The 26,329-nt window shown below is 39.4% G+C and overlaps 1 protein-coding gene across 2 annotated transcripts in view; it reads right to left on the reverse strand.

Moving 5' to 3' along the window:
• Nucleotides 1-6,783: 6,783 nt before the first annotated feature.
• PCDHAC2 (protocadherin alpha subfamily C, 2) overlaps nucleotides 6,784-26,329 on the reverse strand; it is an 82,127-nt gene continuing 62,581 nt past the window's right edge. Inside the window, exon 4 of one of the 2 annotated variants that reach the window (XM_012645828.1) lies at nucleotides 6,784-9,513. In XM_012645828.1, coding sequence (XP_012501282.1) covers nucleotides 9,203-9,513 — 311 coding nt within the window. In that variant the 3' untranslated portion in view covers nucleotides 6,784-9,202. The remainder of the gene's footprint in view (nucleotides 9,514-26,329) is intronic. The other variant, XM_012645829.1, reaches the window with a different exon arrangement.

Genomic DNA, 26,329 nt, shown 5'->3' on the forward strand with positions numbered 1-26,329 from the left:
AGAGAGTTGGGAGGAGGGGGGAAGAGAAAGAAACAGAAATCGATTTCCAGTCACTCAAAATGGGCTCAGATGCTACATTGTCAACTTTTAAAAAATGGCTTATATTTATTAAGTGCTGCCTCTGAGCCTGACCTTGATCTAAGCTCTTTATAGATATTAATTCTTTTAACTCAGTTATGTCCCCCTGATACATAGTTAAACATTAGTGTCAGAATTTACTTCATTGGTATTGTTAACTGACATTACAAATTCTTTCAACAAATATTAATATAACACTACAAGGAGCAGGATCCACTTCTGCTACTTAGGGAGTTAATCATACTTCTATTAATGTACCCATGGAATCAGAAACAATGACACGTGGGCTCTTTTTCAGGAAAGTGGAAGACAAAATCCTGCATCCTTTGGTTTGGTCATTACGAAGACTGAAGGGTAGAGCCCTAGAACCAAGGCATTTGGCCTTTTGTGCTTGATGGTTTCTAAGCTCCTAATCCCAAAAGCCCTCTGGGATACAGGCCTAATGCACTATGTTCCTTTGACTGAAATGTCAAGTCTGTATTTATTACAGTAATTATCCATTGCACGAATATACGGACTGAGCATTGATCCTGAGATCACACACTGTAATCTATCTGCTATATCCACTGGGCCAAATAACACTATCAATTTTTCACACTCTTTCAAAGCCAAATTTTCTGCTGACACTTAAAGGCATCTTGTATTCTGGTAAATAATTGACACTATATGTCAGACCAGTCAAATTAGAATCTTTTGATGGAAGAGATGGAAAAATATGCATATTTATGATAATTAAAGAAATGCAAATTAAACTACAATCCTTTGCTTATCGTGTTTTCAAAGATGAGAAAGAATAATAATATCCAATGTTGGGCAAGGTATAGAAATTCTCATAAACTGTTGGTAGGAGTATACTGCATTTCCAGGGGCTGATTCTGAAATATGTATAAGAAGTTTAATATCTGTATTCTTTTACTTAGTAATTCTACTTTTTGGAACTCATCCTGAGGGAATAATTGGACTAATATGCCAAATGTGGTAAAAGAGTATTCATGGTAGTAAAAATTTGAAAAACCTTTAGTATCTATTAACAGAGGACTGGTTAAATAAATTATAGTATGTGGAAACAACCCAAGTGCCCGTCAATCCATGAGTGGATTATCAAAATTTGGTATTTGTTTACAATGGAATATTACTCAATTATAAGAAATGACAGTGATCTAGCACCACTTACATTTTCCTGGATTAAACTTGAGCCCATTATCCAAAGTGGGGCACCACAAGAGCAGAAGAACGGGTTCCATTTGTACTCACCATCAAATTGGTATTAACTAATCAACATAGAAAAGCACATATCAGGACAACATCTATTGGATGCTGGGGAAGGGGGAGGGCGGTGGGAGGAGGGGGGAGGAGGGAGGAGGGGACGGGTATTTGTATACACAAGGAGTGCAATGCGCACTACCCGAAGGATGGACATATTTGAAACACGGACTTGGGGGGAGGGAAACCAAGGGCAGCACACGTAACCTAAACATCTGTACCCCATAATATGCTGAAATAAAAAAAAAAAGATTACTAATGCAAATAATCAGAAGGATTTATATTCATGTGGGAAAAAGCGAGTTACAGAAAGACTGGTATTATCCTTTACAAAATATATACATATTCACAGAAAAATGCATCTCCTTCTTACTGATGCTCCTTTCTAAGCAGAGGGAACTCAGAGTCATACCCTTATCTTTTCTATGCCCATTTATTCACTCTGCCTCATGAGGTTGGAGTGAATTATTTGATTGACAATTTGGGGAAGAATAAACAGCTAATAGCTGGCTCAGCTCTGCCTCTTTTCTTCCTGGAATTGAGCTGCCTGCTGGGAATAATAGTTCTTTTCTGCTTCTCCATGCTGTCTTTCTTGCCTGATTCTGGGATGAAAAATCTGACTAATTTTGGGGTTCATTTAGCAATCCCATTTGGCACTCACGCTAATCTATGTCCTCTAATTCATCTTTATCATTAATAAAGGGAATATTTTTGCCTTCTTATGCCATTCTTTTGTCTTATTTATCAATTAATTCAGTATTCTGGACAAGGGAGAAGGCTGCTATTCTTTCAAGCACCCAGTTATATATGGATCAAAAAAGGAATGGAAGAATAGATTCCAAACTCCTAATGGTTTGGAAACTCTCTGGAGATACTTCACTTGCTACTTTCTAAATTCTGGATATCTGTATATCATTTTTTAAAAAAATAAAAGATTGTGTTACTTTTAGAATCAGTGAAATCAATATTGATATTTCTATTTTGAATAAAAAGAGAAATAAAACATATATAACAATGAAATACTACTCTCTATATAAAATCAGCATGGCCTCCCTAAATTACAGGTCTTAGGGATCTTAAGGATATAATGAAATGGGTATTGTCATTCACTCCTAGTGGCCTCTGGTCTTGCAGTACAATGGTAATAGGAGAATGACTGCTTTGTCATTGACTAGCTGTGTGACTTTGAGTGAATCATTCCCCTTGCCCTGGATCTCAATTTTATCATTTGTAAATACGTTTCCTTTAGGCCCTACCTTTATAAGGTTTTATACACTGATGTTTAATATAGATCTGGGAAATATCAGCTGTCAGCTATTAAAGTTGTCTCTAAGTATCCCCATTTCTGAGAATTCTCTTTTCTACTGCAGGCCTCTGGCCCACACCTGATGGGACCACAGGTAGCCGCCTGACTCAATGTGATCCAATCAGTTTTTCTCTCCATGAAGAATTTAGAATTGGGAATTAGAAATAAAAGGTAGGTTATTGTGGACCATTAGAACCTAGGGTGTATAAATTTAGAAGCTGTGGAGAAGAAAAGGAGAGAGAGTTGATCTGCAGTGATAGGGAAGAACGAAACAGATTAATGGAGAAGGGATAATTAGAGAAGACAAATCTATAAAGGAATTCTTCTTGCTCTTGAGTTACTGGTTCTTGTCTCTTCTGGAGGCCCAGCCTCATTCCCATCTTTAGCTTCAATTAGACAATCTTGTGCCCTTCTAATAAATCGTCCTTTTTAGTTTAAGCTAGATGGAATTGGTTTCTTTAACATGCAATCTAAGAATCTATTCTACAATTCACATCTCTGCCATCAAAAATGGTCCTGTTCCCTAGCCCCTTGGCCTTATCATTCCAAGTCTACACAGAGAAAGAAGCTGAGTGATCCTAATTTTATCTGATTTAAGTTTAGCCTGTATAAGACCTCCTCCCCATCCTATAAGCATCCCCAGGCAAGATCCAGCACCACTTATCCCAGCTTCTGCTCCCAAACATGTGCGCCACCCACCTGTGTCCTAGAGCTGGCTTACCAGATACCTGAGTTGGGCTATGAAAGGTGTGAAAGGAATGAAGGAGTTTCCAGACTCCAAGATCCCGGGAAGATTGGCCCTGGACTTAAGGAGGACAAAGAGGAAGGTGATCTGGAAAGCTACTACAGTTGAGAAGAAATGTGTGCTTTGTCTGGTTAATGAACATTGTTAGCCATACAAATTGGAATAAACTTAAGGACTTGGAAGTGCAATTCTTTCTTGAAAGACCAGTTTGGGGGATAAAATAGTATTAATAATTTAGTAAGGAAGATCTTATAAAGCTTATGAACCAGATGATTTTGTAGGTGAGATTTTTTTTTATAAACACATGAATAGCTGCCTTGATTCTTGGCTCTCTCAGATTCATTATTTGATAAGCAATTTATTTTTCTTAAAATGAAATCAGCTCCACAGGTATGAAATTCATATGTCTACTTCTCAGCTAAGATATATTAATAACAACCTAGAAGAAAATTAAACTGCTTTCTACCCAATATTCAACCAGATGATATTAAAATATCATAGGTCTATGCAAGAATTTAAATTGCCTTTGAGCCTTCCTCTTTCACACATACATTGCAATCAGTGATTGGATGGAGAAGTCTTTGGATGAACTGAAGCTCCCATGAAATTATTCTGGATACGTAAATGAAGACAAATCTTTCTAACCTTTCCCTGTCTTTCTTGTGAAAGTCTGTCTCTGTTTTTCATCATTCACCTATAAATAGAACCATAATTCATTGTCAAGCACTAGAAATGAGTATATGTTCAGATAGAAGGATGTGATTATTGTAGGGGGAGTCACAATGTTCATAACAGCCTTACAAATTTCCTCTTCGGGATACACCTAGACCAGGTTTTATAAATCTCAGGTACTAAATTTATCATTGCAAACAGGTGCTAATTTTTGTTTCTAGTAGCAAAAATCTGGGTATAACCCAAATGTCATTAACAGAGAAAAAGTTAAATGCATTATGACATTATGACCTGCCATTATATGGAATTTATACAGGAATTTAAAAGAATGATTTAGAGTTGACCTGGAGAAATACTCACGTTAGTGTAAGTTAAAAAAAATCTACAGGACAACAAGCTTGGTACCATTTTATTTTTATATGAGAAAGAAAACAAACATGTCTATGTGACATTTTATATATAGATAGATGTGTAAATGTGTGCATAGAAAAAAATGTGGAAAAACACACTTGAAATTGTTAACATTAGATATCTGTGTAAGGGAGAATTAGAAGAAGCTGGTGAAGAAAGTAGTAATTTTTCTTTATATGCTCTGGATTCTTTAATTTATTTAAAAGAACACACTTTTATAATAAAAATTCAATGTCACATAAAACGAAATAAAGTCTAGTGAAAGCAAAGCCTAAAAATGAGGGCTGTTTAATCAATCCTCCTCTATGTTTATGCATCAGTTTTCAATTTTCTTTTGCTCTAAGACCAGCTACTGGCTGAATGGTTGTCTGAATTGCTCATATTCTTTGTAGACTGATGATCCCCAAGCCAAATGATAATTGTGTAACCTAACAAATTACTGGGCTTTATGTTTTTCACTACCCACTCTTTCTTATTTTTTTGTACAGACTAGACTTCATATTATGGAAGTAAATCTACTAGTGTCCATCTCAGAGGAGCTTAAGTTCAAAGACAAGCTCATAGATTTTATTAGGGCAAAAGATTTTTAAGATTTCATATTGGCCAGGCGCAGTTGCTCACGCCTGTAATCCTAGCTTTCTGGGAGGCCGAGGCGGGCGGATTGTTTGAGCTCAGGAGTTCGAAACCAGCCTGAGCAAGAGCGAGACCCCGTCTCTACTAAAAATAGAAAGAAATTAATTGGACAACTAAAAATATGTAGAAAAAACTAGCCGGGCATGGTGGCGCATGCCTGTAGTCCCAGCTACTAGGGAGGCTGAGGCAGGAGGATCGCTTGAGCCCAGGAGTTTGAGGTTGCTGTGAGCTAAGATGACGCCACAACACTCTAGCCCGGGCAACACAGTGAGACTCTGTCTCAAAAAAAAAAAAAAAAAGATTTCATATTTTAGCAGGCATTTATTTTCACATGGATCAACCCCAGGAGAAAATGGGAACCAGCACAGATTTTACCTAACTGGTTATATCAGTAAGGTTGCTGTGTAACACTTTTAGGCACAATTTCAAAGAAAAGACAGCACCATGCTCATTTACTAAGGCCTCCCTCCTAATTATAATAGCAGTCTTTCTCTCTCTCCCTCTCTCCCTCTCTCCTCCCCTCCTCTCTCATTCACACACACACACAGACACACACACACACACTTTAATCAGTAGGAAAAATTCCCTGAGTCTAATAGCTAAATCTCTGAAAAAGGGGTGAAGAAATGGAAGAAAATGATTATTATTTATTGAGTATTATGGTATACCGGATGTGCTAAAAACTTTCCAGACTATCTGATAAATCTTCCCCACATATCAATAAGATCTGTACTATGATTATTACCATTTTAGACATGAGGAAATCGAGACTGAAAAACTGAACCTTGCCCAAGGTTCCCTACCTAGTTAGTGACAGAGCTATATCAGTTTATTTGTAAGTAGAGTCACTATACATCACAGGCTGGGGCAGTGTCACTTTAATTCTTGAATCCTGAAGTGATTATTAATGGTGTCTCTTGTTCTATTTTAAAAGTGGACTAAGCAAATTATACCGTCACTCTATCTCAAGGTTTCTCAATCTCGGTACTGTTGACATTTGGGGCTGAAAAATTATTTGTCCTTTGCATTGTAGGGTGTTTAGCAACATCCTTGGCTTCTACCCACTAGATGTCGATAACACCCTCCACCCCAAGTAATGAAAAACAAAAATATGTTCAGACATTGCCAAATGTTCCCTGAGGGGCAAAATAAATACCATTTGAGAACCACTGCATCTAAAGCCTGTGCTTATAAAACTTTAACTACAGAAGGACAATATAATCTATTTGTTATTGAACATGTACTGTGAACTGAACCTAGCCAGTAGGGTGACTGGCATGTACCCTGTACTCAGTAAAAGTTAATTTCTTGGAGCCAAATGGACTCTCAGTTGTAGAGAGATACAAATGCTAAACAAGTAATGAACAAGATAACTTGAGAGGCTCTAGTGATAAAAATTGGTTTCCTGCAGTTCTTACTAGAGAAGACTGAGATAGTTCCCTGGAAAGTGACCCAGCAACCTCCAGGCTGTCCACTCTAGTAATATTGTGAAGTTTGATTCTTGATTCCCTTGGGTGTTTTGCCTCAGTACTGAACATAAAAGCTAACATGATAGCCAGAGAGTGATACAGTAAGTTTTATACTGTAGCAATCTTCTTCAGTAATAATAGCTAACAATAATCAGTGTTCTATTTTCTCCTACTCTTATACTTAGAAATGACCACCATTTCTTTCATACCACCATTTTCCATTTATTAGCAATAACAGAGGAAATACCAATAGCACCAATTCAAAATGAATCCACATGATGTGTTTTATCCTTACAGCTGTAATAACTAGTAACTAACATGGATTGGAAAGCACTTCACAAATGTAAAAAGTGCTGTACAGGTACATTATAATTATCATCCATTAATAAATTAGCCCGATTCTCCTAGTTCAAAAGGCACGTAAGGTCAGATACATGGGCTTCAGTGGGGCAAAATGATCACAACCTACAATGTAGCAATGGTTCACATGTGTTGGCAATAAGTTTTACCCCATGCAATCCTGCAGAGCTGAAGTTACACACCCTTCAAAATATGGGAGAATGAAGCTAAAAGTAGACAAGACAGTTTTTTTTAGATTTAATGCTTTTTTTTAAAATAACAGACTCCTACTTCTTTTATATGTTTAAATAGATAATATAATTAATCAAACCTCTAAATCGTACATTATAACAAAATTAAAATGTCTTATTTAAAGTAACATTAAATTTTATTATTTTCTATGAGCTGATATTCCAGATATCACTAGAATTTCAAAGCATTCTGCAACTTCAAGGAGGTCAGATTGGTAAAATTTGTGCTTGCACACCTCGGGAATATTTTCAGTATTCATTCCAAAATTGTTACTAGAAAAAAACAGCTTTATCCATTCCCTTGCCAGCAGGAGTCTTGGCAAGAGATGGCTCTTGGCTGGACCATAAATAAAATTCCTTGAATCACCAGTATCTTGATTTAAGAAAGAAATTTTACTGTGTCTTTCATACACAAAAGCTGATTAACAATGGTTAAAAAAACACTACTCCACTTTTTCACAGGTGTACAAAAGGAAATATAATGGAATTACATTCAACAATAAAGCTTAAAGTTCACTCTAGGTAATAGTTGCATTAACATTCACATACACAAGCACAGAGTAAGTATATTTCAGGAGTCTTATAATAGCATACAGCATACATATGGGAGATTGATTTCAGGTAACATCATAGGTGTTAGTAAGATTAGCAATTCAGAGTGTTATAGAAAAGGAAAACTAAACCAAAGAGAAGGTGTAGGCTAGCACACCAAGACAAATCACAGAATTAGAGGATTGAAAAGTCTGCTCACTGTATGTACGAGAAAACAATATTTTTCTTCAATTTCTGGGTCTTGATATAGTTGGTTAGAGAAGGTTGTGTATTCAAAGTGCACATAATTGTTTCTTAGAAAAGAGAGAGAGAAAGATTCTTTTATTTAATAATTAATACATGCAAGAGGCAGCCCCAGAGTGACCTGAAAGAGTAAAGCTTTGATTGGCAGGTGGCCGATATAATACAGATGTTTCAGGCAATTCTCTTAAAGCACTTCTGTAGCAGCAATGATCATTTAAATGGCTGTAGACTGAATTCTCTTTTAAGGAGAGTTTAGGGGAATTGTATTCATCATATTTCTCTTTAAAGACTTATAGCTATAGACTTTCTGTTTTTTTTTAAATAAATCTATCAAACAACAAACAGCATAAGGTGAGGTGTTTGGGGTTTTCTTTTTTCTTTTGCTTTTGCATATGTATTGTTGGAAAAGGATCTGGCCTTTTCATAAACATCGTGTGCAAAAGAATTTTTAATAAAGTGAGCACAGGACATATATAGAAAACACATCAGATCTGCTTCTGTCGCCCTGGCTGGCCCTCTGTTAAACACTGAACTGTTGGCTTGCAGGTATAATGCAGGTTTTAGGTATGATGTTATTACATCACAGCCAACAGACTTTAGGGACTCCTAAAGCCTTGTCAGTGGGGGTAGTTTTGTCTCCTAAAGGGTGGCCACCACCTCTTGAGTCATAAGATTTAGAAAGTCTGGTCCCTCTTAGTTTCACATGTCCCCTCCAGACTAATAACTCACACTGTTTATTTGCATTTGTTTCTCAGCCCTTCTTGTACCACCTAGCCTAATCTGCCCATCACAGCCAATATCTGGCACTCGCATACCTGCAGTGGCCACACATTCCCAGTGGCCACAAACACCCAAGCTGCTCAATCTGAAAACCTTTCAGCCTGCCCTGCAAGTGTCATCAAGACAGGATCCCCGGAGCACAGGGCAGAGAGTCCAACCTCTCACTGGCGGGGCTGGGAAGCCTCTCCTTTGCGGCGGAGGAGAAAGGAAACTTGGGTCTGCTTTTTAGGTTCTGAAAACAAGCCAGAGTGGAGAGAAAGAGTTAACACCAGACTTAGTAAAGCTTTAAAGACAAAACCTGTTAAATGCGATCTAGACAAACACAGGGAACTTTCTGCAGATTTCTGAGGTCTCTAAGTGGGCTCATGTAGATAGGAAAAAGGAGCAGGGAGTTGCTACATGGAAGAGATTTGCCATTATTACAAAAACTGGCTAAGTGGCTTGTTTCCATTCGATGACCTCACTGGTCACTGTTGTCAGTCGTGCTGTTTCCTTTCTCTTTTTTCTCCTGGGTCTTGTTACCCTTCTTCTTTTTCTTCTTTTTCTTGGTCTCCTCCTTTTTGCCGAAGGTTATGAAGTCACTTTTGTCAATTTGGCTGTTAGTAGGCTCCTGCCGGATGGAGATGATTGCAGGAGATCCTGGGATAATGAATTTGTCTGGCAACTCACCGGGACCGGATTGTTTGGGGTTGCCTGGTCCGTATTTAAAGGTCCAGCTGTTGCTGTTGACACCAGCACCGACTGGAGGGGACACCTCTCCTGCCTCTGGTTCTGAAAGAAAAAACATCACAAATCAGTAACAGGGTCAACACATGCCCTTGATGCCACAGTACGGGTAGAGGATAGGAGAAGCTACACAAACAGGCTGGGTCCCCCCAAAATTATGGATTATTTCTTTAAACCTGAAGGCAAGGCCAGTGTTTAGAAACAAGCAGGAGGGCAGATTTTCTCACCAGGATGTCCAGGAATCCAATTTTTTAGTCACATATTTTTGGTTCTTTGTGAACATTTTCCTGAAGAATATGATTGTGATTATCTTGCTTGGGAATGGGACAGGAAATATTGGGTTAAAACAGAATATACTACTTTCAGTGTGTGTATTAGAGAAAATTTTAGCTACAAATGTATTCTGTGTCCAAAACAGAGGGCAAATTAGTTGAATCAATTATTTGATCCTAATTTTATTATAATAACCATGAGAGGTGATGGGATGGAGCAGAGGAGAGGTAGGAACAAGTGGGGGTATAGAGGGATACTACACAGTGTAAGGGAATGGAATCCTGTTGCAAGTTGGGCCTATTTATTTGGATAAAGCATTGGGAGCCAATTTAATTTCCAAATCAAGTTCCCTCCCTCAATGTTCTCACAGTCTAGTTGGGACATACACTTAGGCAATTATAAACCAATTTAATGCATGCAATAACCAAGGTATGTGTAAAGTATTATGGGACTACAGAGGAGAAAATTGTTAATTATACTTGATAAAGTTAAAGGATATTCCAAAGGAAAGGTTAAATCTGCACTGAGTCCTGGGAAAATGATTATGCATCTACAGGGGTTTTCAATGCAAGACTTTCCCAAGGGTCTAGTTGGAAGACATACCATAAAGTATACCAATAACTTCTGGAAGAGTAGAAGTCAAAGCTAGAAAAGAAGAGTAATGATCTGTCTAGGCAAAGTGATCCCAGTGGCCATGACATTGAAACCCTCTGACATAACAGTAGTGTTTAGGTATCTGACATTGCCCAGGCTGGAGTGCAGTGGCACAATCATAGCTCACCGTAACCTCAAACTCCTGTACTCAAGTGATCCTCCCACCTCAGCCTCCTGGCCAGCTGGGACTACAGGCATGTGCCACCACACCAGGCTAATTTTTTTGTAGAGATAGTGTTTGACTATGTTGCCCAGACTGATCTTGAACTCCTGCCTCAAACAATCCTCCTGCCTTGGCCTCCCAAAATGTGCCATCCCCTTTTTGAAACACTTATTCTTATGATTACTTTGTCATACAGTAGAATAACCCCCACGGGTTCTTAGTTGGACTGGACCTCTGTTACAAAAGATAGATTAACAAAAGAAAAATAAAAGTTTATTAATATGCACATGTCTTATATACATGAGAGATGCCCAGAGAATGAGTAGTTCTCAAAGAGATGACTTTTAATTCCTGCTTATATAGTATATTCAAAAGAACAGTAAATTATTAGAGAACTGACAAGACAAAGGAAAAGGACTTTGAGTTTTATGGGTAGCTACTTGGCAGAAAGCAAATAAATGGCAAATAAAAGCTAGTTAGTAAAGCTTATTAATGTAGATTTCCCTGGTACCATCGCCAGGCCTATAAGAGTATAAAGTTGTCTTCAGTGGTTAACCTTTGCTCTCCCTGGTGGTGGTGGTGTTAGAGAGAGCAGGGTACCTTTTATCTTTGTAAATCTATGTTCTTTTAGGGAGATGGAGGACAGAAAGCTTTCATATGTCTGCTTCTTGTCTTCAGCTCAACAATTCTTCATATTTTGGGGTGGCATATTCTGGTTCCTCCACAGTCAAAAAATTCTCCTGACCTTTCTCTCTGGCTGTTCTTAGTCAATATCCTTTGCAGGATCCTCCTCACTTACGTGTTAGAGCTTCCTTAAGTTTGGCCCTAGACTCACTTCTCTGCTTACTCTCCACTCTCTCCTTTTGGGATCTCAGCCATGTCTGTGGGTATAAATACCATCTAAATATGCTGATGAGATGCAGATTTATATTTGAAGCCCATATCTCTTTGTGCTCTAATCTCATGTATCCAACTGCTTATCTGGTATCTCCGCTTGGAGGTCTCATGGGGATCCCAACTGAAGGAATCTCAAGTTAAACTCCTGATTCCTATCATCTATTACTTTCTAAATCATTCCAGTTTTGGTACATGCCACCCCATACACCCCGTTGCTCAAGCCAGGAAGTTCAGAGTTATTCTTCATTTTTCTCTATTCTAGTCTTTATTCTCCATTTATGATATGTCATCAAGACCCGTCATTTCTGCCTCTGAAATGTATCTTGACTCTGTCCTCTTGTCCCCAGTTTCACTGCCACTACTCTTCTTCAACACCATTATCTCTTATATGAATTATGGCAATGGCCTCCTCCTTATTCAGCCTGCTTCCACAGATGCCTCTCTCCAATCTTCCACATAGTAGCCAGAGTCATCTTTATTCTTTTAAGTCTTTCTCTCTTCCTGAAACCTGAAGCATAGCATATACACAGTAAAATCCTTTAAAAATAGAAATCAGATTCTATCATTCCCCTGCTTAAAATTATTCAAAGGCTTTCTACCGTCTTGAGAAAAAAAAAAACAAACTACTTACCATGGTATATAAGCATCTTCAATAATCTGATGTTTTTTCTTCTCCAATCTCATCTACAAATCTCCCTCTTACCACTATACTCCAGCAACACAGGCCTTCTTTGAATACCTCAGATATCCTTGGCATTGGTTGGTTTTTTGCTTTTATTTTTGTTTTTGCTTTTGAGACAAGATCTTGCTATGTTGCCCAAGCTAGAATGTGTGGCTATTCACAGGGGCAATGACAGAGCACTGCCCCTGGAACTCCCAGGCTCAAGCCTCAGCCTCCTGAGTAGCTGGGGCTGCAGGCACGCATCATCACACCATCGCACCATTGCGCCTAGTTCCTTGGAATTGTTTTTGCCTCAAGATCTTTACACATATGGTTTCCTTCTGTCTTGAATGACCACTTGTCCATTCTTAGCATGACTCCTCATTCTTCAAGTCTGTGCTTAAATGTAAGCTCCTCAGAGAGAATTCTATGACCTTCGTAGCCAGGCAACAGCCCGTTCACTGATTAGTCTCTATCACTGTGAAGTTCACAAAGGCAAGAAATACATCTGTTTATTCACCAATGTATAACCAATGCCTAGCACAATTCCTGGCCCATGACAAATGTTTAATAAATATTTGCTGGACGGATGAATGAAAAGACTGATACAAGAAGTGGAAGTGGTACCCACTCTTTAGCAGACCAAACAACTCTCCACTGATGGCACATTTAGAGTCCCTAAAGACAATGAGGTAATGCATGTAAAGTGCTATGTCTGATCCTTAGCACAATTCAAGAGCTCAATAAATGGTATGGCATATGGGAAATTATATATAGTGCAGCTAGGGTTATATATGGGACTAGGAGGGCAAGATAGGATATTGCAAATTTACAGCAGGCAGTGGGAAGAGGGAGCAAGAAACTTTCCTCTCTCCCCCAAACCCTTTCCTTATACCATGATTCCCCTGGCAGAGCTGACACTATAGCACTATGGAGATGAGCAATAGATATTTTTTCCCTGAGACTAATTTCCCTGATCTCTCTAAGATAATCAAATCTGCAATTGAGCTCAGCCAGAATCTGCCTGTTTACCTTTCAAATACAGGCCCTGTCTCTAAGAGACTGAGACAAAATTGAGAAATATATTTAAAAGCCTCTGATTTGGCGCCCAGAACTGGGTTTCAGCACCACTCCACAGTCCTTTTGCTCTCACAGAGCCCAGGATGGAAATTTTTCTTTAACCATAGCCAGGACTCCACACGAAGCCCAGGGACTGTCATCCGGAGATGCAGAGCTCAGAAACATCTTCATCTTGCAGAGCTAAAGGACATTAATGGCTGTGTCTATTGGCAGAGGGAGCCTCTCACAGCAGGACTACCAAGAGCAATCGGCTTCTTTTACATGTCACTTAGCTTCCCTGGCCTTTGCTGGGAGTCTTGGTTCTATCTGACTCAACCTAAACTCCAAGAAGCAATCAGAGCTAGTCAGGTGCATCCTCCACATGTCCAACTTCTGCAGAGAAGAACAAGATGTTTCTCCAGTCTCTTGTGCCTAACCTGTTCTAGTTGTTGCATAAGCAAACATCTCTGAGGGCTCAGCAGCATCTGAACTGTGACTCATTCACAGCTTAAGGATCCAACAAACATTTACTGACCTCCTAATCTGAGTTCCTTTTGACTAAGAGCACTGAAGACACTTGGCCAGCTTTGCCTATAAAACGTCATGCCTTTGGGGCAGAATCAAGGGGGATACTCCCTTATGAAGAAGATGAGAAAGGAAAAAGCACATTTTTGCCCTTGACCCTAGCTGGGAGCCAGTCCCAGCAAATGGTCAAGCAAGGAAATGTCTTCTTTTAGTGCTGCCTCCTTTCCCTTCTCCTGGGATCTCCCAGGGATCTCCCACAAGTCCCCTCCGTTCTGCTCCCAGGGACCTGGCTCACCCTTAAACAAACAAAAACAGAGATGCAGTCAAGACCCAAATGAATGGATTTGCTAGAGCCCAGAAAGAGGATTTTAGACACACATCAAGCTGGCGGGGGTCTGAATCTTTAGGCAGATCCCTTCCCAGACATTCAGATTACAACCCAACAGGACTTAAAAGTTTTAATAGAATGTGATCACAAATATAAAAGATGGTTTTTCTTCTTCTTCTTCTTTTTTTTTTTGTATTGGCCAATTTCTTCACAATGGGTAGGGATGCATTTTAAAATCAGAACAATATATATTTTTATGAAAACATATAGATCTTCACTTTGACTCTTAAAACTACCCTCTGGAAGTAGCTAGCCACTACATGTAGTCCCATAATCCACTTTAGGCACTTTCCTGAGGCACTGCCAGGGGCCTTTTCACAAAATTTCCAACTTTGCACTTGCATACTAAACTAACCCTGGCTGCCCAAGTTTATGGAGTTGAACCTCAGGGACTAGGAATGATTGGGCCAAAGGCTTTGCCAATGCAAATGCCAGGAAAGGTTCAGAAGATGGTGAAGCAAATTCCAGGCTTGTAAATTCACCCTCAACCCCTGTTCTGAACTGTTCTGTACAATCACTAAGGCCAGGAGGAGATTTTCTGACTTACACTGATTTTCTCTAATAGAAAAACATAAAGTCATTTTGACCAAGGATACTACTTTCAAGAAAGCTCTCAGAAGGGCATGGACTGGAGAAAGTTGGAGGGTGTTTAATTTTCTTTTCCTCTCTCCATCTTGCTTTGTTCTATGTTCTTGAGGGCCTGCCCTGGCTCTATCGCTTACTAGTGTATAGTCCTGGTCAATTTATATAACTATCTCTGAGCCTCAGTTTCCTCATCCACAAAATGGAGATGATCACCTTCCTGTCTACATCACAGGGTTATCAGCATAGTTAACATTTACTGTGCCCTTCCTATGTGTGTGGCACAGAATTAAGCAGATCCACATGCGATGTAATTTTTGGTCCTCACAAGAATCATATGAAGTAGATATTGCTAATATTTATGTCTGTATTATAGATATGTCTGTTTCATAGATGAGAGGATTAAGAACCAAGGGTCACATGATTGCTAACTGGTGGAGCCTGGGACTCAAATCTAGGCAGTCTAATTCAAGCTATGAGACCCACATCCTGAGCTATATAACAAGGTCCTTTGAAAACCCTAAAGCATATACAAATGCAGCAATTATTATGGTTGTTATCTGTGTTGTTACCATTTGGGAGACACAGAGATGCCGACAGCGGCCTCTGAGCCAGAATCAGTTGAAAGGAGCGGGGGTGGGGGAAGGGGTGTGGATGCAGCCCAGTCTCCAGGTTTCAGCCCCGCCCCTTCGCTCCCCATTCATCCCTTTGTTACCAGCCCCGGGATTTCGGTGCTAAGGTTAATAAAGAGCTTCCAGAAAACCCATCGTTTTGATTAAAGCCGGGGACTATCTTGCCAGACAGCACTCTGGGGCCTGCCTACCGCCCACTCTGCAAAGTCAGTGCAGCCAGCAAAGGCTATTAAATGATTACAGCCATTTCCGGTCCTGCCAGACAGCTCCTCCGGACTGCTCAGCCTCTGGTGCGTAGCTGCCCCTGGCTGCCCAGGAAAATGTCAGGGCACTTAAAGCGCAGCAGGTTCTGGGTTTGCAAGTGAACATCCAGGCTTTCTCCGCCGGGGACATGCCACCTTTCCTCCTTCCTTGTTTCCACTCGCCACCCAAGCCAGCCACTGCAGTCTTTTCCAAGCAGCTCCGATTTCGTTTGCGCCTTCTTGGCTTTGAGCAACCATTTCATCCATCTCTTTTTCTTTCTCTCTTCCTCCCTCCCTCCCTCCCTCTCTCTCTCTCTCTCTCTCTCTCTCTCTCGTCTGCCAGAATTTGGCAGATTGTGGGATTATAGTACATGCTCAGCCTGACCAAAAGGCAAAAACCCCTCCGCCATCAAACCGCCGAAAGACCTGGTTGTAAAACGTCTCGTGCTCCCTCCCCACCCTCTACCCCTCCAACTACAGGGTTTGTGGACCGACTGGACAAGCTCCGCCTTCCCCCACCCCCTGCCAATCCTTTATGAATTGCGCAAAGCTAATCTGAGTAATCACAGCCCACAAAACACAGGAGAATCGTGGTCAGAAACCCAAATCCTGTCCAGGATCAAAGACAGAGGGAGAAAATTAAAACAACCTGGATTAGCGTTTCTGGCATTTCCCTGCTGCTTTAGTCCTTCAATTGACAATGGACAGAATTTTCCATGGAAACAAGGAAATGTAAAAATATATTCCGTGTTCTTTGTAAGACTTTAGTGTCAGTGATCAGAATACCTAGGTTTAAACCTGACTATATCATGTCAATGATGTGATGTTTAGCAAATTATTTAATATCTCTGGGCCTCAGTTTTCATCTGTTAAGGAGATAATAGTACCCCCCACATAGGATTGTTATAGGATTAAATGTAATTATCCCTGTAGAGCACATAGTACAGTGCCTCCACAAAGTAAAAACTCATTAAATTTTACTTGTTAGTAAGATAAGAGCAGCAGAAGATTCATTCGTTTAAGGACTATTATTTTTTTTTATGAAGCTTGGTAATATATTTTTTTAAATTGTTTTTATTTCAGCATATTATGGGGGTACAAATGTTTAGGCTATGTATATTGCCCTTGCCCCAACCGAGTCAGAGCTTCAAGCGTGTCCGTCCCCCAGACGGTGCACACCGGATTGATTGCTTACTATGGGTTAAACGGTTTTTTGGCATTTTGCATATATATTTATTTAAATAATTTTAATTTGTTTAGTTAAAATTATTATAAATTTATTTAACTATATATTTAAAGAATATTTATTTTATAGGTAAGGACTATGAAGACTTAAATTACAAGATGATTTGTCTTGACTCACGCGAGGATTTGATAATGAAGATGAAAAATTGTTCTTGCATTGATTCACTGGCTGAATAATTGATCTTTTTTTTTTCTTTTTTTACTGCTTATGAAGCCTTGAGATAGGGGTGGAGACAGAGCTGAGCTCCATTCACAGGCCTAGCATTTTGGTCCCTAGAGTAGTTGGGGAGAGTGGTGTGTATGTGATTGAAAGTCAGGTTTGGCAGTGGGAGGCTGAGCTGATACCATCCCCAGGGGCTGCTGGAGCTGTTACTCCCGGCTGTTTCACCCTCTGTGGGTGGGATGTGTTGATGCGGAAGAAGATTTTGTGGCTGTTTGGTACTCCAGGCCACAGCTGGGCTAATTTTCAGCAATCTTGGAGCGGAAGAGATAAATACACTTGGCATATTTTTAAAGCCACAGCTCTTGCTTTGTGCCCAAAATAACTCTGCCATTTCTAGGGTAAGAGTATAAAGACATCATGTGCTGCGAACCCAGATTCGAACATTGGAATGGCTAGTCTCAAATGTTCCTAGCTCTCCACAGTCAGCTAAAAAAAAAAAAAAAAAAATCACATTTCTTCTTTCCGTGACCCCTCCCAACCCAGCAGGGTTCAAGCTGCATGGTTTTCTCTACCTTATTCCCTGGTCATTTCCTGGACCTTAGCAACCAAGATCTAGGGAGGGCAATTTCCTTTTATAGTCTCTTCTCAAAATAGCCCCTCTTCACTCAGCTATTATATGCAGGGATAACTGAATGTTTAAAATGTAGGTGCTGGGATCACACAGACTGGAGTCAGAATCTCAGCTTCACCATTTATCTATTATGTAATGCTGAGCAAGTCCCTGGGCTGCTCAGCTCCCTTTCTTTCATATGTAAAATAAAGATAACAACCATCTAATGGGATTGTGAGCATTAAAAAGAGACAAGGTTTATAAATCACATAGAACAATGTCTGGCATGCAGAAACTCTGAAATAAAGGATGAGTACTATTATTAATGCTATGTAGTATTCCTTTAGGAACCCAACTCCCCCCACTTTAACCACCTATTCCTGGATGCAGTACTTCCAGTAACTCTCTTTTCCAAGTACTCTCCTCCTATTGGGCTCTTTCCCTTCCAGGATCATTGAGGACTTCCAGCTGTGAAGTTGAAAGCAATGAAGGAGGCTGCTTAGACATGGTAGAAAGCACACTGGACTGGGTATCCAAAGCCTTGGGTTCAAATCTCAGCTTCATCATTCTGTTTTCTACTATTTTCTATAATAATATTTGGTTGACATTGACTTGTAGTTTACTCATCTGTAAAATGGATATAACAGCTACTTCCTAGAGGCATTGTTATTCATTCGACTAAACTTATTTATTATTTACAATAAATTAAACATTATGCAAAGAATTGGGAATATAGATATGAATAATATTAGAACAGGTACCCTGTTCTCAAAGAGTTACAGTGTAGACAAGTAAATGAACAAATACAATAATAGTTTTAAAAAATAAACAAGGTAGGGAAACTCTGGCATAAAGATGGCATTACCCTGATGATTAGAAATGTTGAGCATTTTTTCATATGTTTGTTGGCCATTAGTCTATCTTGTTTTGAAAAGTTTCTGTTCATGTCCTTTGCCGACTTTTTGATAGGGTTGTTTGATTTTTGTTTGCTCATTTTCCTTAGTTCTATATAGATTTTGGTTATCAACCCTTTATCGGATGTGTAGTATGCAAATATTTTCTCCTATTCTCTAGGTTGTCTGCTCTCGTGATAGTTTCCTTGGCTGTGCAGAAGCTTTTTAATTTGATCAGGTCCCATGTATTTACTTTTGTTGTTGCTGTGATTGCTTTTGGGGTCTTCTTCATAAATTCTTTCCCTAGGCCAATTTATCTCCAGTGAGAATGGCCTTTATCGAAAAGTCCCAAAACAATAAATGTTGGCATGGATGTGGAGAGATAGGAACACTTATACACTGCTGGTGGGACTCCAAAGCAATACAACCTCTGTGGAAAGTATTATGGAGATACTTCAAAGAGCTACAAGCAGAACTACCATTTGATTCAGCAATCCCATTATGGGCATCTACCCAAAGGAACAAAAGACATTCCGTAAAAAAAGACATCTGCACTCTAACGTTTATAGCAGCACAATTCACAATTGCAAAGATGTAGAAACAACCCAAGTGTCCATCAATACATGAGTGGATTAATAAAATGTGGTATATGTATACCATGGAGTACTACTCAGCCACAAAAAACAATGGTGATATAGCACCTCTTGTATTATCCTGGATAGAGCTGGAGCCCATTTTATTAAGTGAAGTAACACAAGAATGGAAAAACAAGCACCATACGTACTCACCATCAAATTGGTATTAACTGACTTAACTGACCAACACTTAAGGCACATATAGTAGTAACATTCACTGGGTGTCGGGCAGGTGGGAGGGGGGAGGAGAGGATGCATATATACACACTTAATGGGTGCGGTGTGCACCATCTGGGGGTCGGACACGCTTGAAGCTCTGACTCCGGGGGGCAAAGGCAATGTACGTAACCTAAACATTTGTACCCCCATAATATGCTGAAATAAAAAAATAAAAAATGTAAAAAGAAACAAAACCAAAAAATTTTTTTAAAAAGATGGCATTAAACTTTCTAGAGATAGTATGTGCAGTGGTTAAGAGCACAGACCCAGAAGTCAAACAGCCCTGCTTTCAGATCCTGGTCCCACCACCTACTATTGAACCCTAGGGGTCCCAGTTTCCTAAGCAGTAAAATGGGATGAATAATAAACTTATCTCTGGGGGTGGTTATACAAATTAAGGGAATTAATATTTGTAAAATGCTTAGAATAATAGCTGGCACGTGGTTTAAGTGTTCGATACAAGTTAGCTATTACTATTATTATTCACAGGTAAATTCTCTCCTCTTTCTGCTCCAGTATTCTCAACCCTGGAGGCTGTCCGTTGATGATGGTGTCACTGAGTTAAGAGACATATAGCACTAGCTGGAGCTGGGGGATCAGAAGGAAGTATATACCAAGGACAATCCAACTCCAGATAAGAGAATGCCAATTTGATATTTTCATATCCTATGATGCCAGCAATCCCACTTCTGGAAATATATCCTACATAAATACTACTAGGCATGTATAAGATATATACATAAGAATGTGTATTGCATTGTTTAAAAAACATGGATACCACTGGGAAACTGGATAAATAAATTATAATATAGGCACACAACACAGTACTGTGCCCTTGTTAAAGAAGAATGAGGCAAGTCTATACATACCGACTTAGAAAGGTGTGTTAAAACACACACACACCACATATACACACACATGAGCTATATACTAATATGCACAGCATCCCATTTTACTTTTTGAAAACCTATATGTAGTCAGGTGCTGCATAATGACGTTTTGGTCAATGACAGACCACATGTTTGACAGTGGTCTCTTAAGACTATAAACTATATTTTACTGTATCTTTTCTATGTTTAGATAGACAAATACTTCCTACTGTGTTAAAACTGCCTGCAGCACTCAATACAGTAACATGCTGTACAGTTTTATAGCCCAAGAGCAATAGGCTATACCATCTAGGTTTGTGTAGGTATACTCAATGATGTTCATACAATGACAAAACTGCCTAATGATGCATTTCTCAGAATGTATCCCCATTAAGCAGTGCATGAAATATTTAAAAGAATGAACCCTAATGTAAACTGTGCACTTTGGGTGATAATGATAGTTTCAATAATGATGTCAATGTAATTTCATCAATTGTAACAAAGGTACCACTCAGACAGGATATCAATAATGGAGGAGATTGTACATGTGGGGGCATGGGGGTATATAGGAACTCTGTACTTTCCCCTCAATTTTGCTGTGAACCTAAAACTGCTCTAAAAAGTAAAGTTGATTAATTAAAAAATATATATTTGGAAGATACACGTAAAATGCTATCAGAGGTTGCCTCACTGAAGGGGAGTGGGGGAGTGGGGTTGAAGGAAATAAAACATTTTTATGCAAATAATGCCGTATTATTTAATATTTATATCAACAATGTAACTCTATTTTATTTTAAATATACTACTTTAACATTTACACTTATAAAAATTCTGGAGATACAAATTAAACTATTGGTATTAATAGTAGTTGCTTCTGGGGAGCGTGACTGGAGGTAGGGAGTGAGGCACTATTCATTTTATTTTAATCCTGTACAGATTTAATTTGTTATGATTTTTATTTCTTCTATAATTAAATCAAAAAGAGAAGACTAAAAAGGAATACTAGCCCAACATGGCTCAAAACCAGCGGAAGCAAAATGTCATATTCCAGATAGCCTGGACCCAGGATTAGCTACGTAATTCTGCAGGGCCCAGTGCCAAAGGAAAACGGGGAGCCCTTGTTAATAAGTTATTAAGAATTTAAAGATGGTGACAACATAATGTCACACCAAGCAGGGCCCTTCTACACTCGGGGCCCCATGAAGCCAGACTTGCCTGGACCTGAAAGCCCACTGCTGGGTTCCTCCTTTAGCACAACTGGACACTGACTCTTCCCAAAGGTTTCACACCGCCTGCCCCACCTGAAACCGTGTGAGGCATGATCATCTTACCCAACAACAAAATGGCTTCAGGCTTTGATTGGGTTTTCAAACTTTTCTTCTCTACCCTCCCCCCTCACTTTGTTACAATCTGTGCTTCTTAAAATTTGGCAGCAATCCCAGGCTCTGTGTTGCTGTGTCACTCTCAGCCTTGAGCAACCATTTCTAGGCAAGTAAGTGAGATCTCTGCATGGAGGATATAAAATGGAGGTGCTCTCAAGAACTGCAGCAGAAGGAGGGCAAGGTAATAGGAGAGTCCTCGCCACCACCACTATCCCCCACTCTGGTGCACTTCAATACCATTCCAATTAATCTAGCAAAAACATTTTAATCCTGTTTACTTTGTGCCAGACATTGTGCTAAGTGCCAAGAGTATTAAATTACATAGTAATAGTTCTGATAACATTTCTGAGTGCTTACCACAAGCTAAGCACACTGCTCAGCATTTTGCATGCATTATCTCATTTAATCCTTACAACAGCCGAAAAAGTCTTTCCTCTTTTACACATTAATAAATCTGAGGCACAAGTTGCACAATTATTTAGTGATACGACAGGAATTTGAGGCACCGTGCAATGCCATGCTGCCTCCCTTAAGAAGCCAGCATAACACAAAATTTAAACAAACCTGCCCTTTACTCTCCACATTTTCTCAGACATGATCATACCAAGTCCACCAGAATTACCTAAGAACATTTTCAAGGACAGTCCTTTTTTAAAAAATGTTGCATTTACCTCCCTTTTTGATTCTCCATTTCTAGATACTCAAAAGTTTCCAATTCTTGGTTTGGGAGGAGAAAAACACTAAGTTGAAATCCCATTAGCTCATTTTGACATCATATCCAGTACAGTAGTCCCTCCTTATTCGAGGTTTTGCTTTCTGTGATTTCAGTTATCCACAGTCAACTACGGTCCGAAAATATTAAATGAAAATTTTCAGAAATAAACACTTCATAAATTTTAAATTGCAAACTGTTCTGAATAGTATGATGAAATCTTGTGCCATCCCACTCTGCCAATGGGGGTCTTGGAACATATCTCCCATGGATAAAGGGAAATTACTCAAGGTTGATTTTTGAAGATTCAGTAGAGCTAAGGGAGCTTAAAAGAATCTTCTTTCTTCTCATGTATTGATGGGCACTTGGGTTGTTTCCACATCTCGTGTGAGTGGATTAATAAAATGTGGTATCTGTATACCATGGAATATTACTCAACCATAAAAAACAGTGGTGACCTAGCACCTCTTCTATTATCCTGGGTGGAGCTAGAGCCCATCCTTCAAAGTGAAGTATCACAAGAATGGAAAAACAAGCACCACACGTACTCACCATCAAATTGGTACACTTAGGTGCTCACATGGAAGTAATATTCATTGGGTGGAGGGGGTGATGGGGATGGGTAAACTTACAATTAATGGGTGCAGAGCACATTGTATGGGGGATGGGCACACTTGTAGCTCTGGCTTGGGCGAGGCAAAGGCATTATATGTAACCAAAATGTTTGTACTCCCATAATATTCTGAAATTTAAAAAAAAAAAAAAAAAGAATCTTCTTTCCTAAAAACCAACCTTCTAGCGGCTCTCCATGGCCAAAAAATGACACTACAAATTCTTTAGTAAGCTATTTAAGGGCCTGCAAAATCTACCTCTAGCCCACCTTTCTGATCTCATTTCCCAACAGCCCTCTCTATCCCACCCTAGCCATCAAATGCACTCGTCCTATTCATCCAGATTACATACTTATGATTCGTTTTGGGTTTTTGTGTTTTTTCTTTTCTTTATTATTTATTTTTTTTTGCATTTATCGTTTCCTATGCCTGGAATTCTCTTCCTCTCTGCATCCTGCAATACTCAATATTAAATGTCAAATACTCTCTGACTTATTCCTCTAAATTCCCAATTCTATCATCTAGAATCCCACAATATCCATTGTTCATGGTTGCTCAGAGATTATTTGGGCCCTGTGAAAACAATTTGGGGACCCTCTCAAGAAAGGTGGACCAGCTTACCTTATTTATGTAGGGTTTGTATTGATTACAACATAGGTAGAATTTAGGTTCCATTCTGGACTGACAGGCCCTCGTTGTTTGTCCCAGCTTCCTTCCCTGCCTATGCATGACACTATTGTGATCCTTATCACATGACATTGTAATATTTCCATCTTATTTCTTTGCATTTCTGCCTTTGCCACTGGATTATGAAGTCAGGTCTGTGTTATATGTAACATTATATTTGTATCACCTAGAACAGAGCCTGGACTGACATAAGTATTAATAAATGATTGATGACTATAGTCACATGTCGCTTAATGACAGGAATATGTTCCCAGATATGCATTGTTAGGTGATTTTGTCATTGTGCAAACATCATAGAGTACTTACACAAACCTAGATAGTGTAGCCTACTATACATCTAGGCTATATGGTATAGCCTATTGCTCCTACACTACAAACCTGCACAGCATGTTAGTGTACTGAGTACTGTAGGCATTTATAACACAATGGTTAAGTATTTGTATATTTAAACATATATAAATATAAAAAGGTACAGTAAAAATACAGTATTATAACCTTATGGGACCACCGTCATTGTTGACTGAAATGTTGTTATTCAGTGCATGACTATATACAGAAGGTTCCAACCAAATTCTATATTGAAGCCAAACCAAGGAATGCACCCTTAGACAAGATACTCTATACTTTACTTCTTTATCTGTGTGTGTGTATGTGTGTGTGTGTGTGTGTGTGTGTGTGTGTGTGTGTGAAAGAGAGAGACAAAGAGAGAGAAACAAAGAGAGAGAAAAAGAGAGAGAGAACACAGAATTGAGAGAGGACTTTAAAAGAGAATGCCGATAGCGATGGTTAATGGTGGGATTCTAGGGCCCTGGCTGGAAGGTGGTTTTTGTGAAGATCTTCCCCTAGTGCCCTTCAAATCACAAATATTTAGAAGGCTACTCTCCTGGAGTCAAGGTTGTGACTCTGAGTGAGAAAAGACCAAAGAAGCTAATGTATATCTCTAAATCCCCAGATTTATAAAGAACATACCAAAAAGTTCATCTTTCCTAATGAAATTTCCCAAAAGCAAATACTTAGAATCAATTTACACTTGTTGCAACAGAGGGAAATTGATGTGACACTGACCACTGACTGAACACAGCCCCACTGACTGCTGACTGCAGGGACAGCAGCTGGATTGACATCTTGGTGGCACAAGCAGCCCCAGGGAATGCTGGCCTGTGAGGAGGCTCTTTCATGGGCCCCACAGCCTAATCACTGTCAGCTATATGAGGAGTGATTTAATCTCCAATCAGAGCTGCTGGAAGTGTGGAAAGCTTTGGAGGAAATTAGCTTGTTAGAATCTCAAGGAAGGAGGTAGTGTGAGACTAGGTTGTCATGCAAAATGCTCCTAAAAGCAAACAAATCCTGAAATACAGATGTATCCATAGAACTGGCCCCAAACCACCCTACCCCCTGTCCCCAACACAGGAAGTATCATTGAGGAAAAGCAGGTAGGATTTAGGAATACTGGCTGAAGTCTCACCCATCCCTCAACCCCCAACACACACATACATACCAATCGGACTCTTAACTTTCTTTTTTCTCCTCTTCAGGGAAGTCCTGGATATACATTTAATCTGTTTTTACCTACACACAGATGCTAGATGCATATAATGCAAGCAATATGCATTGCCCCTGTCTCCTGGCATCACTGTGGACAGTGACTTTTCCACTAGCTACCGTGCCCCCAAATTGACTCCTTCCAGATTGGCCTGTGAATGATCTGAAGAGTAGTGTCCTCTTCTGTCTGCTCCCAACTCTTGAAACAATACTCTTAAGCCTGGGGAAGACCAATATCTCTAAATTCTTAACATAATAATGTAATGGGAACTATTTTTCTCCACTCTCCACATTTCCACCTCTGCTGAAAGAGAAGGGAATGTCCACCAAACCAATACTTCTATCCTTTGGGGGATGTGCTAGGAAGAGAACTTTCACCTTTAGCTCTACTTCCTTACTTACTCTTCCCAAGAAGGAAGAGTAGTTTATCTGATTGGGGAGATCACTGAAAGCCTGAATTTAAGCAGATCATGCTTCTTGATTGAGCAAAGTTAGGGTCAACAGATCTTTCATGATATATCTCACCTCAATCGTCTTTCTCTTTCTCTATGCTAACTCAGCCTTTATTTGGTAATCAAACCAGGACAGCTCCCCCTCCTCAACAAGGGAGATGTCTGCCATTCTAGATTTTCTTCCCTTGTATTTGGTAAGTTGAAGGCCCTGTCATATTCTCTAGGCCATCTTTACTAATAATAAACCTGATTCTGAACTTTAATCCCTCAGTTGGCTTCTTGGATCTTTTCTTAATTAGCTGAGATTTGGAGGGAAAGAGTGATGGTTAGTTTCCACCAAACTTCTGACAATTAATAGAGAGGTTTAAAGTCTATTCCATACTCTTTTCATGGTTCTAATATGCATCTTATATTATCTTCACCTCTACTGAAATTTACATTCATGTGTATACACACACAAACACACACACACACACACACACACACACACACACACACACACACACTGCCTGAACATGAAAGACCCTGTGGTAGGCAGAATAACAGCCCTACCAAAATGCCTAGGTCCTAACTTCAGAATTTGTGAATATGTTATGTTACATAGCAAAAGGGACTTGGCAGATGTGATTAAATTAAGGGTCTTGAGATGCTGATAGTTTCCTGGATTATCCAAGTAGGCCGATGTAATCACAAAAGTTCTTATAAGCAAAAGAGGGAGGCAGAAGAGTCAGAGTCAGTGGCTCATTATCAAACAGAGCCAAACTG

Source organism: Propithecus coquereli, unplaced genomic scaffold (assembly GCF_000956105.1).
Source record: "Propithecus coquereli isolate 6110/MARCELLA unplaced genomic scaffold, Pcoq_1.0 Scaffold236, whole genome shotgun sequence".
Lineage (NCBI taxonomy): Eukaryota > Metazoa > Chordata > Mammalia > Primates > Indriidae > Propithecus > Propithecus coquereli.